General features: G+C 43.2%; 1 gene segment (V, D, J or C); it reads right to left on the bottom strand.

The window, feature by feature from the left end:
• Positions 1–75: 75 nt before the first annotated feature.
• On the bottom strand, positions 76–6,288 carry LOC130542424 (immunoglobulin lambda variable 4-3-like). The segment is given in 2 exon segments: positions 76–416; positions 6,255–6,288. Coding segments are annotated over 2 exon segments (375 nt in total).
• Positions 6,289–15,832: the final 9,544 nt, after the last annotated feature.

Below are 15,832 nucleotides of genomic sequence, written 5' to 3'. Positions count from 1 at the left end.
TTAGTCCCCATGGGAAGAGGAGAGAGAGGGTGGGAAGTTTTGGCCTCACTTCCCCTTTATGGGTATCACTGTGGTTTAACCATATTGACCATCGATTGCATAGTCTGCACCATGGTAAGACTCATCCTCATCCTCATCCTCATCCTCATCCTCAGACTGGACGTTGGAGATGGTTAAATAGCAGTCAACCCCAGAGCTGGAGCCTGAAAAGTGACTGGGGATCCTGTCCCCCTTTCTGTAGCTTCTGTCACTATTAACCTTCATCACATACTGAGGGGCCTTCCCTGGTTGCTGTTGAAACCAGTAAACAAAGTAATTGCTGTGCTCACTGCTCAGGGTGCAGGTGAGCTTGACCAAGGCTCCCACGGAAGTGGATGCAGATTGAGGCTGGGTCAGCAAAGGTAGAGCACAGAAGCCTGGAAACACAAAACACAAGAATGATGCAGAATGTACTGGACACAGGACAGAGGTCCCCAGTCACTGTGCTTGGAGGGAAATAACATGGAGGTGGAACCCTGACCTGTAGAGAAAATAAAGGGCAGGAGGTAGAAGGGAACCCAGTCCATGGTGGGGAGGAGCTGTAGAAACTGCTCTGAGGCTGTCCTGCTGGGGCTGAACTCTCCAAAGTCCCATCTTATCCTCTGTTTTTGCAGCTCAAGGAAGGAGGGGCATCAGATGAAAATCTATTTTACATTCTTTAGTGTGTCTCTGTAAGCTCATGTCTGAGCCCTGAGATTAAGGGCCTCATGCTAGTAATTTCCTGAGGCCAGAAGGGCCAGGTGTGGGTTTCAAGAATGGAGAGTTGATTTTACACAACACAAGTCTCTTCAAAGGAAGCATCAGTCATACCCTTTGCACTTAAGCACAGCCCAGGGGATTTGGACTTACTGGGCTCCAAAACCAAGACCCACAGTGTCCCCTAGTGGCCTCCAGGTTGAATGTCACTCTATATGTATTCCTCTCTCTGTCTCTGTGTCTCTGTGTCTCTGTGTCTCTGTGTCTCTGTCTCTGTCTCTCTCTCTCTCTCTCACACACACACGCGCACGCACCCTCAGAGGAACTCTCTTCGCACAGGTCACAAGAGGCACATCCTCTCAGGGTGCCATCCTGCTTGCTGGGTCTTCCAGCCCAGGGACATGGTCCTGGTTCTCCAACAGAGACATCATGGGATGTCCCAGCAGAACTACAGCAGAACTACTTCCTGCTTGTCCAGACTCTGTGACATGTGCCATGTCATCCCCATCATCTCACTAGAGGTGCCCTACCTGTGACTTCCTAGTTCTGGGAGGGAGAACCGAGTTCTGCAGAAACTGCAAACCTGAACTACACAGGTTGACAGTCAGCGTGTGTCCTCTGACCTGACCACAGAGGGTAGCACGGAGGCCTGGGTGGGCATAGGGGAGGGATGATGGGCCTCAGGGCTGGGGCTGGTCTCACTGAGTGAAGAGAGGCTGGGGCAGAGAGACCAGGGGCACCTCACACTGATCCCTCTAGGAGTCAGAGAAGCACAATGGGGATTTCACAGGCTATAGACATGCCATGTCCCCAGCAGAGCTGCGGTGGGCTCAGGAGGTCTTAGATGCACAGGTGCAGGAGAAGCAGATCATCTTGGTGTCCTGGGGGAACTCCATCAGGAAGGCAGCTGGCACTGCACTCCATGTCCTGATGATTATGAGATTCTTGTCTCACTTCTGATCTGATTGGGAGAATGTGGAAGCCATCTTGTCATGTCAGAGATTCATTCACTGTGCTGATAATCAGAAAGCAAGGATGGAGCCTGGATGTCAAGGCAGAGAGGCCATTTAGGAGATGGTCAGGGCTTCTTCTGGGCTAGTAGGTATGCCCCCCTGATCCTTGAGAGCTTTGTGGTGCCCATTCAACCTGCAGAATCCCCCAAGGGCAGGGAGGGGCCAACCTTGGCAGAGACAGTTGTGGGTTGAATTATGTCCCACTGCCCCCAAGTGTATATGTTTCAGTCCTAACCTCCAGTATCTCTCACTGGGACCTTCTTTCAGTATAGGATCATTGCAGATGTAATTAGTTAAATTAAGACGAGGTTGCACTGGAGTAGGGTGGGCCCCAATCCAATTTGACTGGTGTCCTTATACAAAGGGAAAATTTGGAGACAGACTCTGTCAAGGGAGAACACCATATGAAGATAGAGGCAGAATCTACAAGGTAAAGAATACCAAAGATTGCCAGAAAGCCACCAGGCGCTGGAAGAGAGGCATGGAACAGATTCTCTTTCACAGCCTACAAAACAATAGCAGCCCTGCCAGTGCCTTGATCTCAGACTGCTGACCTTAGAGTTGTGAGATAATATATTTCTATTGTCAACTCCATCCCCAGCTTGTGGTGATCTGTTATCACAGTCCTAGCAAACTAATACAGTCACCCATAAGAACTCTGATTTTCAGGGCAGTAGCAACGTGGCTGGGTTCCTTCCAGTCTGTTATCACAGCACCTGTGGAAAGGCCTACCTATTTTTCTCCTCTCATAGAGTATCTGATTCTCATCCCCAGAGGCCTGCCTCAAGTTCCCCAGACAGCAAAGTGTCGGTCCTATAACCTAAGTTTCCTCCTGGGATCATGGTGGTGATTGGTGCACATGGTCTCCAGGGTCTTGTCCTGTCCCACAAGGGCATTCTGTAGTTTCCAATGTAAGTTATCAGCATGACTGTAGATATTCAAAATTACTAGTTTGTTGGGACCTGTGCACTATCTCTTTCACACAGAACTGAGTCTAACAGTAACAATAGGTATTGAGATATTACCTGTGTCAGAACATTGTGAGAGGGGAGTATGGGATCCTATGAGAATATTTAGCAAAAATATCTCACTTATTCTTCCTTTCATGGTTGACCTCCTAAGGTTGGGATTTTTAAATAAATTATCCTCCTCTTGAAGGGATAATTTGGAGTTAACCAAGTAAGGGCCAGTACCCCAGGAAGGGATGAGGGACAAAGAGTGGAGATTAACCATGAGATGGGAGAAAGGGGTTGATGAGGATATATGAGCATATAGTTGTATGTTTGTCATCCAGTTTGACAATCTCTGCCTTTAATTGCCTTTAATCTTTGCTTAATTCATTCACATTAATGTTCTTAGGCTTATAGCTGAATTTACATCTGCCAGTTTATTTCTGATTCTATGTCACATGGTTTTTATTATCTTGTCTTCTTCCTTTACTACTTTCTTTTGCATTATGTGAATATTTTCTAGTTGTCATTTAAACTTTTTAATGATTGTTTTCACTTAATTTGTTATTTTCTTAGTAGTTACTTTAGAGCTTACCATGTGTAACTTAATATAACAGTATCCACTTGAGATTTATACAAACTTAATTCTCGTGAGATATAGAAATACTACTTCTATGTACTTCCATCCTACCTCCTTCTTCTCCACCCATCTTTCTCTTGAGATGCTGTTGACAGATCACTATTGCTGTATGCCTGTATATGTTACAAACTCAACAGTGTATTATTTCAATCATTACTTCATACAATTTTATGTCTTTTAAAGAAGCTGAGAGAATAAAGGAGAGCAAGTATCTATTTATTGAATTTGTTATAGGTACCTTAATTTTTACCATTTATGGTTCTCTTCATTTGTCCTTTCCAATAGGAGTTACCATCCAATGTCATTTCTTTGCTATAGTATAGCTTTTCTCCTGCTCACCATTTTGTGTTATTATTGTCAAATAAAATTTATACACACTGCTTTATACAATTGCTTTTAAAATCAGTTTATAGAAGAAAACAGAAGAAATATGAACTTATACTGTTTTTTATAATTACAATATTCCCCCCTTACCTGCAGAGGGTCTTGTGTTCCAAGACAACCAGTGGATGTCTGAAATCACAGATAGTACCAAGCCCTATATAATTTTTTTCCTGTACATATATTCCTTTGGTAACATTTAATTTATAAACTAAGCATAGTATGAGCTTAACAACAATAATGAAAACTAATGTAGAATGATTATAATAATATACTGTACTAAAAGTTATGTGAATGTAGTCTCTTCCCCTATCTCAAAATATCTCATTGTCCTGTACTCACCCCTCTTCTTGTGATGTGAGATGATAAAATGTCTACATGATGAGAAGTAAGGTGAATGATGTAGACATTATAATGAAGCAGACATGATACATCAGAAGGAGGATCATCTGCTTGTAGACTGCTGTTGACTACAGGTAACAAAAACCACAGAAAGCAAAACCACGGGTAAGAGGTGGGGGCTATTGCACATAATTACATTTACTGGTACTCCTTGCTTTTGTTGTTGTTATTGTTTTGTTGTTATGGATTAGAATTACTCTTGGTGGTCACTTGCTTTTAGCTTGAACGACTTTCTTTAGTGTTTCTTGAATAGTAGGCCTGTGTAGCAATGTACTCTTCAATTTTTACCTGGGATTACCTTTATTTCATCTTTATTTTAGTTTTGCTAGATATAAGATTCTTGAATGACAATTTTTTTCTGACAACACTTTCAATATGTCATCCCACTGCCTTCTAACCTCCATTGTTTCTGATGATCAGTTGGCTATTAATATATTGGGGTTTCCTTATACATGATAAGTCATTTTCATCTTGTTGCTTTCAAGATTTTCTTAATTCTCCAGTGTGTGGATCTCTTTGGAGGTTGCTCAGCTTCTTGGGGAGATATATATATATATATATATATATATATATATATATATATATATATATATTCTTCATCACATAGATGTTTTTAACCATTTTTTGAATATTTTAAACATTTCTCTTTATCTTCTTTCCTTCTGGTACTCCCACTATACACATGCTTGTGTGCTTAATGGTGTCCCACTTTTCTTTGAGGTTTTGTTAATTTTGCTTCATTCTTTTCCCTCTATGATTTTTGGGTGGCACACTATCATTCTTTCTGTTAAGTGTGCTGAAGCTTTCTTCAGCTAGTTGAAATCTACCTTTGGTCCCCTCTCATGATTTTTTTCAATGCAGTTATTGTATTTTTCAAATTCACCATTTCCACTTGGTTGCTTTTCATATATTTTTTCTCTTTACTGAAATTCTCTACTTGATGAGACATAGCATACTCTTTTTTAGTTCTTTAAGTATGGTTCCTTATAGCTCTTTAAATATATTGATAATAGTTACTTTAAAGTCTTCTTCTGCTAAATCTGATATCCTGGCCCTCTTGCAGATAGTTTGTGCTCCTTCCACTTCCCCCCCATGTATGGATAACACTTTCCTCTTTCATCATATGTCTCATCGTTTCCTATTGATTTTTTGTAATTTGAGGTAATATTTTCTAGCAACTCTGGATACTGATCCCCTTGTCCCCTCCAGGAGGTGAGGGGATGGGGTAACTGGGTGATAGACACTAAGGAGGGCACATGATATAATGAGCACAAGGTATTATATAAAAGTGATGAATCACTGACTTCTACCTCTGAAAGAATAATACAACATGTTAATTAATTTAATTTAAATAAAAAATGGAACTGAAAACAAAAACATAAAAATAAATAAATAAAGTAAGGATTCCCTGCAAATTGCAGGAAGAACAGTGTAGGGGTCTGATGGCCTCCAGTTCCTGTCATTGCAGAGTTGGAAAGAGTCATTATCTAGGACCAGGTCCTAGAAACAAATAAGGTCTGTCATGTCCCAGACAATTAGGTGGAGTATGTTTCCTCTCACTTTAGCTTGAAGAGAGAGAGAGAGCAGTGACACTTGAATTCTCAACACCATGCTACATGAACCTCCTATTCACAGAGTTAGGAAGCATCTTCAGAGCAAGTGGGAAGCCTGTGAGCACAAGGCAGGTTTTGGTCTCACTTCCAAATGAACTTGGACCACTATGGAAAGTGCCACCAGGAGCATATGAGCAGCAGTGATAACCAGCCTCATACTTAGGCTGGAGCTGAGAGATGGTCAGGGAGTTTGTGTTCCTAGACTTGGAGCCAGAGAAGTGAGCAGGGATTCCTGAGGGCTGAGAATGTGTATAGTAAATCAGGAGTATGGAGGCCATGCCTGGGTGCTGTTGGTACCAGAAGACAGCATTATAATGTCCAATGAAATTGCTTCTTCCAGCAAAGGTGAGTGTCCATCCCACAGTCCCAGGCAGCCATTCATGGCAGACTGGTCTCAAGACCCTGAAAAAAGGAAGAAGTCACTCTGCTGAGATCAGTGCTGGAGCCTTAACAAAACTGAGAAAAAGAAGACAAATGATCAGGTTAGATGTCCCTGTGGTCCCTTTTGTGGAAGACTCACCAATGCCCTGGGTAAGGAAGGTGAAGACGACCATCAAGCACATGGTAGAGATGCCCAAAGGTCACTGCCTTCTGAAACCACAAACCTTTTCCTGGCTCCTCCAGACCTCTCATATCCCCTTTCCTGCTTCAGAGGAGTGAGGGACCTCACACAAATATGCTTCCAGCACCTCCCACTCCTCACCCCCTCTGATCTAACCCTTCATTCTAGATAGTTATGCTTCCCAGGGCACAGAACTTAGAAGAAGGATTAAACAGTTTGACATGAATTTTCTTGGACAGAGTTCATATTTGTGCCCAGCAAATGGAGCCAGACTTGGAATGCCCCTTAGTTCCTGTTCTGGGAATCCCCATATAGTTGAGGAATAATCCGAGTACTTTCTTTCTGTGCTGTGTGGATTGTGGGTGGGGAGAGGATGCAGAGGGGATGGAATTAGGAGAGATTCACTCTTTCCTTTGTAGGCACCAAAAACAGAGAAGGGGGTGGTTCACATTACTTATCTCCCTCCTATCCTCCTAACTAGGATTGGTCTTCATGCTTCTCTGTCCCCTTCCTTGAAGGACTCTGAGGCTCAGGCCTGGGGGTGTCTGTGGGTCTTTCAGGGAAAGAACTTATTGGGCCCCAAAATATGTGGATCACCCCTCACACAAGGTCCTCCTTTGCATAACTCAGGAAGAATCAGCGCTTGGGACTTCATACAGGCCCGGGTATATCACAGCCATGACCTTCCCCAAATTCAGGCCCTTGCTGTCTCTTGAGGGCCACATTTGGTGCAACCCAAGTACCAGGGAAGGCACTGAGTGAGAGCTGGAATCCCTGCTCTGCTCCTTCTCCTCCCTCTTTCTTCCCCTCCCAGTTAGTACCAGGTCCCTAGATCACCCTTAAATTCATCCAAAGACATTTGCCTTTGTCTCCATCTTCCTCAAGAAAGGAATGCGTCACCTGCTACACAAGGTCCTTCAGAGCCCACCCCTCAGAACCAGGTAGCTTGTCCCCCTGAACAGCATTGTCACAGGGTTTGTGTTATTGTGGTAGATCTGGGCTCAGGGCTGAGGAAATGTTAGAGGTCAAATAAAACCAAGCCCTGAAGGAAGCCTGGACAAGAACAATGGCATGGGGAGAAAAATGATTGGATTCTTACAATGTTGAAACAAAAAATATGGGAGAGAAGAGAGACACAGAGAGAAAGAGAAAGCTCAGTCAGCTTTGAGAACACTCCAAATAAACAGGAGTAGAGTTTTCCAGGGTTTGTGGATGTGGTTGAAGGAACTGGAGTCAGGATAGCCCTAAAGACCCCAACTCCAGGACCTCCCATCAGAGTGCATTTCTCTATTACGTGGGGCAGAGGACTTTCTTCTTATGTTCTCTGTACAGATACTAACTTACCTCAGAGCTATGCAATTTCCTGAGGTTAATTATTTTCCATCTGCACAGAGATCCCTGACCTAGATGGTTTAAAGGGGAAAACCAATCAAGGCTGACTGGTCCATGCCAGAAGACAAATGTCCCCTCAGGAAACAGACTAGGAATTCTATGAAGTGTGAATATTCTGAAGAAAACACTCCACCTGTCCCAGAGAAGGGGGGCCTCCATGGAAATGAGCTGCCAGATGTCCCCATGTTGGGTAAGCATCTTCAAAATAAGGAGAGTGCCTGTGAGCAGAGGGCAGGTTTTGGTCTCACTTCCTCATGAACTTACACCACTGTGAGAATTATCACTCGAAGTAACTGAGGTGCAATAATAATCCCCCTCGTCTTCAGCCTGGAGCCCAGAGATGATCAAGATGGCTGTGTTTCCAGTCTTCAAGCCAGAGAAGCGATCAGGGATCCCTGATGGACGGGAACTTACACGATAAATCAGGAGCTTGGGGGAAGTGCCTGGCGGGTGCTGATACCAGGAGATGTAATTATTACCTCCAATGTTACTGCTGCTTCCAGCACAGGAGATGGTGACAGTACTTCCCAGAGCCCCTGATAATGAGGGAGGCTGAGTCAGGGTAGACTGGGCCCAGGACCCTGAAAACAGAAAGAACACAGTCTAGTGAGTTTAGTGCTGGAGACCCAAGTGAGGCTGAGGAGGAGACAAAGGATCAGCCCAGATGTCCCTGTGCTCCCTTCCCTGGAGGCCTCACCCATGCCCTGAGTGAGGAGGGTGAGGAGGACCAGAGCTCGGGCCATGGTGGAGACTCCTCAATAACAATGCCTTCTGAGACACCAACCCTGGGTCTGGCTTCCCCATAAATCTCTTATCCATTGCCCCTGCCTCAGTGAAGGGAGGGGCCTCCATGCAAATGTGTTTCCTGACCTGCCTCTCCTCATCCACTCTGATCTATCTTTATATTCTAGATACTTCTGCATCCCTGGAGGGCAGAGCTTAGCTGTCCAGACATTAAAATGCTTTGACATGGATTTTCTGAGTCATGACAGATTGAGCCTAGGGATTCAAGTCAGCACTGGAATATCCTTACCTTCCACTGGGGAAGTCTTGGTATGGATGGGAGAGGAATCCCAGGACCACACTGCTATGTGGGAGGAGGGTAAGAAGAGCTCTCCAGGCTGGCTGAGATTAGGGGAATCCAATTACTCCTTTTCCCAGGAGCACAGGCAGAACTGGGATCTCATTGTCCTTCAACTCCATCTTGGTGCCCCTCAGTTACCTGGTCCTCAAGCATCACTCTGTGCCCTGCTCTGCAGTGGTTTGAGTCTAGATGTTTACTGGCACATTGAGAAGGGAATTATTGGAACACAACAGATATTAGGGCCCCCTTCCCTGGTGTTCCACTTAGAGTGGCTCCAGAAGGAGGTACTGGAAATGCTTAAAGGACAGAACAACAAAAATTGCTTTTCCTGAATTCAAGCCTTTGTTGTTCCCTAGTGGACTCAGAGCATAAAGGCCAAGCACCAGAGAAGGCAGCTGACAGAGTGCTGGAAACCCATGCTCTGCTCCTTCTCCTGCCCTCCCTCCAAACCCTCCCAGCTCAGTCCCAAGGCCCCAGATTCCTTCTGATGCAATTCAAGATCCTTTCCACTTGTTCTTTACTCCCTGCAAAATGAATTATGGCACCTGCAAAAGCGAGTGGCCCAAATGCTCCCTCCCAGAGTCACCTTGCTCATAACAGGAAGGCCATGTCACAGGTATAGAGTATGTGAGGGGGATATCGCTTAGGGTGAAGAAACATCACATATTAAATTAATACAACCCCAGTCAGTATGAGGATGAGAAAAAAGGGACCATGAGAACACAACTGAATTCTCAAAATGATTAGAAAACAAGATTAATGCAAGAAAGATAGCTGATTCAGGAAAGAGAGATACCTCATTAAAATCAAAAGAAAGGAATCCAGGGTCTGAGCCTCTGGGGGAAGGGGACAGGAGTCAAGATTGGCCTCAGGTGCCCAGCTCCTGCGACTTCTCACTAGGGCAAGTCTGTGTGTCACAGGGGACACAGGATGCTCTCTGTCTGTCTCTGGTGCACACTTCATTTTGTTTTTGTTTCTTTTTTTAATTATGTTCAATTAGCCAGCATCATTGTTTTTTGATGTAGTGTTCAATGATTCATTAGTTTTGTATAACACCCAGTGCTCATCACAACACGTGCCCTCCTTAATACCTATCACCTGGTTACCCTATTCCCCCACCCCCTCCCCTCTGTAACCCTCAGTTTGTTTCCTGGAGTCCAGAGTCTCTCATGGTTTGTCTCCCTCTCTGATTTCTTCTCATTCAGTTTTCCCTCCCTTTCCTATGTTCCTACATGCTATTTCTTATGTTCCACACATAAGTGAAACCATATGATAATTGTCTTTCTCTAGTTGACTTATTTCACTTAGCATAATCCCCTCCAGTTCCATCCATGTCAATGCAAATGGTGGGTATTCATTTTTTTCTGATGGCTGAGCAATATTGCATTGTATATATGGACCACATCTGCTTTATCCATTCATCTGTTGAAGGGCATCTCAGCTTCTTCCACAATTTGGCTATTGTGGACATTGCTGCTATCAACATTGGGGTGCATGTGCCCTTTCTTCTCACTACATCTGTATCTTTGGTGTAAATACCCAGTAGTGCAATTGCTAGGTCATAGGGTAGCTCTATTTTTACCATCCTGAGGAACCTCCATACTGTTTTCCAGAGTGGCTGTATCAGCTTGCATTCCCACCAACAGTGTAAGATGGTTCCCCTTTCTCCACATCCTTGCCAACACTTGTTGCTTCCTCTCTTGTTAATTTTTGCCATTCTAACTGTTGTAAGGTGGTATCTCATTGTGGTTTTGATTTGTATTTCCCTGATGGCTAGTGATGTTTAGCATTTTTTCATGTGTCTGTTAGCCATTTGTATGTCTTCTTTGGAGAAGTGTCTGTTCATGTCTTTGGGCATCTTTTGACTGGATTATTTGTTTTTGAGTGTTGAGTTTGAGAAATTCTTTACAGATCTTGGATATCAGCCCTTTATCTTGTGCACACTTTGTGACCTGATCTTGCAGCTGTGTGTGTCCTGGGGCAAATTCTTTTCATCCACAGAGATGTTTGACCTACTGTGCTTTTCTAGAAGGTTTGGAGAAAAACTGATCAGGACTGACAGATCCTTTCCAGGAGTTCTATGGACTATAGATGCTCTGATGACACTCTTTTCCTATCACTGTTCATACCACATGACAGGTGATTCCAAGAGGTCCTGAACAATGTTTTCTTGGGCCAGATCATGAGATGAGCAGAGTGGTGGCCACTGGGATGGGGGAAAGGAAAAGTATTTTGGGGAAGAAGATTTTGGGACTTGAGTTTATTGCTTGTGTGTTTTAAACATTCAACTACTGAAATATTTAGATATTTGTTTAGGTAAAGATGCCTATTTTTTTTGATAATAATAACATGGTAACTACATGATGACTTTGTCTTAAATCAGTCAGTGAAGCATCTGAAACTAGATTTGTAGCCCATTAGTTTGGATCCCTGTCTCTTGGTCTTGCTACAGAGAGACGTCCTGTGAACATTCCAGGTATCCAGATGCTTCCTGCAAGAAACCAACCACTGATCTTCATGAGGAGCTGCCTTGCATCTGCTCTATCTTCTGTGAGTTCTAGGAATACCCTCAGAACCCCCTATAATAGAGGAGTAAGGGTTTCATGTAAAATTCTGCTGAATATTGTGCTCACACAATTACACAAGACACAGAAATAATAAGCTTGACTTCCACAGAAGGAAGTGAAATTAACACTTGCATATAATATGATGAAAGAACAATAAACCTAAAGAATGTAAAAAATTTTGAAATCATAAAATCAATACCTGGATTCTTTTATTTAAGGATACAAGAAATACAGAGATTCCTTAAAGAATCACAGATTACAAGATGCACGTAGAGAGAGAGAAATATCAAGAAAACATATATGGCACCTGACTCAGAAAATCAATGGGGAGGGAGGAGATAAGATGGTGGAGGAGTAGGGGTCCCCTTTTTCAGCTGGTTCCCTGAGTCAAGCTGTATATGTACCAGGCCATCCTGAAAACCCATGGAATCAGCCGGAGACACAGGAAGATACATCTGGATCTCTACAAAGGAACATCTCCAGCACTGAGTATTGAGGTACAAAGCGGGGAGCCGTGAATCCGTGCACAGATATCACAAGATAAATGGAAGGGGGAGGAGGCACTGCACTTGGGCGCTGGGAAGCAGTAAACCCCTGCACTGGGGAGTGGGCTGGACTCGTGGACTGGCACCTGCGAGAGAGCAGACTGAGACTGTGAGCCTGGAAACGCATGTGCGACCAGACTGAAATCCTGAACTCTGGAAAGCACACTCAAACTAGACTGAAACTGAGAGCTTGGGAGCGCTCGTGCAACCTGACTGAAAACTGGAGCTCCGGAGTGCTCACTGGAACTGGACTGATACTGGGAGGTCGGGAGCGCGTGTGCAACCAGACTGAAAACAAGCGCTCTGGAGTGCGCGCGAACCACACTGAAACAGAGAGCTTGGGAGCGCGCGTGGGAACCGGGGGCGGCAGGCACTGTTAGAAACACAAAGGACAGAGATATGATGGCCCTGGAAGTGAGGGCTGGACACTGGCTGTGGGGTGCACAACCCGGGATGCTGCAGGGTTTTTAGCAGCACCAACAGAAACAGAGTTAAAGAGGCCAAGAGAGCTCAGTGGAGAGTGGACTGCGATCTCTCTGTTCTGAGACAGAGGCTAGGATACGGCCACTGCTGCTCTGACTCTCAGAAGAGGCACAGAAAACTGCCAGGGAAAGCCACAGGAGAACAAAAGCCCGGAAATACCGGCTCACAGTGTGCCCAGCCCCATACCCTCTCACAGGGGACAGGGCGACTCTACCCAAACAGGGTTACCTGAGTATCAGCACAGCAGGCCCCTCCCCCAGAAGGCAGGCTGAAAAATCAAGAAGCCCACATCCCTAAGGTCCCTATAAAACAAGTGCACACTGCCTGGGTCCTGGTCAATAATTTGGGCTCTGGGCAACCCTGCAACCTTTCCGAGTCAGAACGATGAGAAGGAGAAATCCCCCCCAGCAAAGAAAAGATAATGAGTCTGTGGCCTCTGCCACAGAACTGAAGGATATGGATATAACCAAATTATCAGAAATGGAGTTCAGAGTAACAATGGTCAAGATGATGTGTAGACTTGAAAAAAATGTTAATGATAATATTAACGAGAATATACAATCTCTAAGGGTGGAAATGAGAGCAAATCTGGCAGAAAATAAAAATGCTATGAATCAAATGCAGTCAAAACTAGATGCTCTGACAACCAGGGTAAATGAGGTAGGAGAACAAATTAGTGAATTGGAGGATGGGATGGTAGAAGAGAAAGTTAAAACAGACACTTGGCTCAAAAAAATCCAATCTCAAGAATGTAGATTACAGGAGATTACTGACTCAATGAAACGTTCCAATGTCAAAATCATCGGCATCCCCAAGGGGTTGGAGAAAGAGAGAGGTCTAGAAGAGATATTTGAACAAATTATAGCTGAACACTTCCCTAATCTAGCAAAGGAAACAAGGATTCGTGTCTAAGAGGCAGAGAGGACTCCTCGCAAGTTCAACCATGCCATACCTACAACACGTCACATCATAGTGCAATTCGCAAATATTAGATCCAAGGCTACAGTATTGAAAGCAGCCAGGGCGAAGAAATTTCTCATGCATAGATGCAAAAATATCAGAATTATGTCACACCTGTCTACACAGACCTGGAATGAGAGAAAGAGTTGGCAGGGTATTTTTAAAGCTCTATCTGAGAAAAACATGCAGCCAAGGATCCTTTATCCAGCAAGGCTGTCAAACAGAATTGATGGAGAGATAAGGACCTTCCAGGATTCGCAGAAACTGACCAATTTAGTAACCACGAAACCAGCCCTACAGGAGATATTAAGGGGGGTTCTATAAAAGTAAAAAGGCCCCAAGAGTGATACAGAACAGAATTTTACAATCTATAGAAACAAAGTACTTACAGGCAACATGATATCATTAAAATCATATCTCTCAATAATCAGTCTCAATGTGAATGGCCTAAATGCTCCCGTAATATGCCACAGGGTTCTAGATTGGATAATAAGACATGACTCTTCCATTTGCTGTCTACAAGAGACTCATTTTGAACCTAAAGATACATCCAGACTGAAAGTGAAGGGATGGAAAAGCATTTTTCATGCCAATGGACTTCAAAAGAGAGCTGGGGTAGCAATACTCAGACAGATTAAACTTTAAACAAAAGACTGTAGTTAGAGATACAGAAGGACACTATATTATTCTTAGAGGGTGTATCCAACAAGTGCATATGATAATTATAAATATCCATGCCACCAAAAGGGGAGCAGCTAGATACACCGCCAACTCTAAAAACAGAATAAAGAGACATACAGATAAAAATACGTTAATAGTAGGGACCTCAATACTCCACTATCAGCAATAGACAGATCACCTAAGCAGAAAATCAACAAAAAAACAAGAGCTTTGAATGACACACTAGGCCAGATGGATCTCATAGATATATATATAGAACACTACACCCCAGAACAAAAGAATACTCATTCTTTTTGAATGCACATAGTACATTCTCCAGAAGAGACCATATACTTGATCACAAAACTGGTCTCAAGTGATACCAGAAGACAGAAATTATTCCCTGCACATTCTCAGACCACAGTGCTTTGAAATTGGAATGCAATGACAAGGAAATATTTGGAAGACACTCAAACACTTGGAAACTAAGAGCCAACCTGCACAAGAATGATTGCATAAACCAGGAAATTAAAAATCAATTTAAACAATTTATGGAGACCAATGAGAATGAAAAGACAATGGTCCAAAACTTTTGGGACATTGCAAAGGCAGTCCTAAGGGGAAAATACATAGCCATCCAACTCACTCAAAAGAATAGAGAAATCCCAGTGTTCATAGCAGCATTGTCCACAATAGCCAAATCGTGGAAGGAACCGAGATGCCCTTCAACAGATGAATGGATTATGAAGTTGTGGTCCATATATACGATGGAATATTACTCAGCTATCAAAAAGAATGAGTTCTCAACATTTGCTGCAACATGGACGGCACTGGAGGAGATAATGCTAAGTGAAATAAGTCAAGCAGAGAAAGACAATTATCACATGATTTCTCTCATCTATGGAATATAAGAAGTAGGAAGATCGGTAGGGGAAGAAAGGGATAAAGAAAGGGGTGGTAATCAGAGGGGGAATGAAGCATGAGAGACTATGAACTACGAGAAACAAACTAAGGGCTTCAGAGGGGAGAGAGGTGGGGAAATGGGATAGACTGCTGATGGGTAGTAAGGAGGGCACGATTTCAAGGTGCACTGGGTGTTATACGCAACTAATGAATCATCGAACTTTACATCAGAAATCGGGGATGTACTGTATGATGACTAACATAATATAATAAAAAAAACATTAAAATTAAAAAGAAATAAATAAAATGCAGCTTTTATATTCTCACTTCAAGAAGCTGGAGCAGGAACTGAAGAACAGGTCGAACCCATGCACGGGAAAGAAGTTGATCAAGATTAGAGCAGATTTCAATGAATTAGAAACCAAGAGCACAGTAGAGCAGATCAACAGAACTAGAAGCTGGTTCTTTGAAAGAAAAAATAGGATCAATAAGCCACTGGCAAGACATATTCATAAGAAAAGAGAAAGGACCCAAAAATAAAATTATGAACGAAAAGGGAGGGGTCACAACCAACACCAATGAAATTAGAAGGATCATTAGAAACTTTTATCAACAGCTTTATGCCAATAAATTAAACAACCTGTAAGAAATGGATGCCTTCCTGGAAACCTACAAACTACCAAGACTGAAACAGGAAGAAATTGATTTTTTAAACAGACCTATTAAGTTACCTTGGAATTAACTTAACCAGACATGTAAAGGATCTATATTCCAAAAACTATAAATCACTCTTGAAAGACATTGAGGAAGACACAAAAAGATGGAAAAATATTCCATGCTCATGGATCTGAAGAATTAATATAGTTAAAATGTCCATGCTACCCAGAGCAATCTACACTTTCAATGCTATCCCGATCAAAATACTGATGACATTTTTCAGGG

This window comes from Ursus arctos, unplaced genomic scaffold (assembly GCF_023065955.2).
Source record: "Ursus arctos isolate Adak ecotype North America unplaced genomic scaffold, UrsArc2.0 scaffold_34, whole genome shotgun sequence".
Classification (NCBI taxonomy): domain Eukaryota; kingdom Metazoa; phylum Chordata; class Mammalia; order Carnivora; family Ursidae; genus Ursus; species Ursus arctos.
Note: the sequence above shows the minus strand (reverse complement) of the source record. Positions and strands in the feature narration are given on the sequence as shown.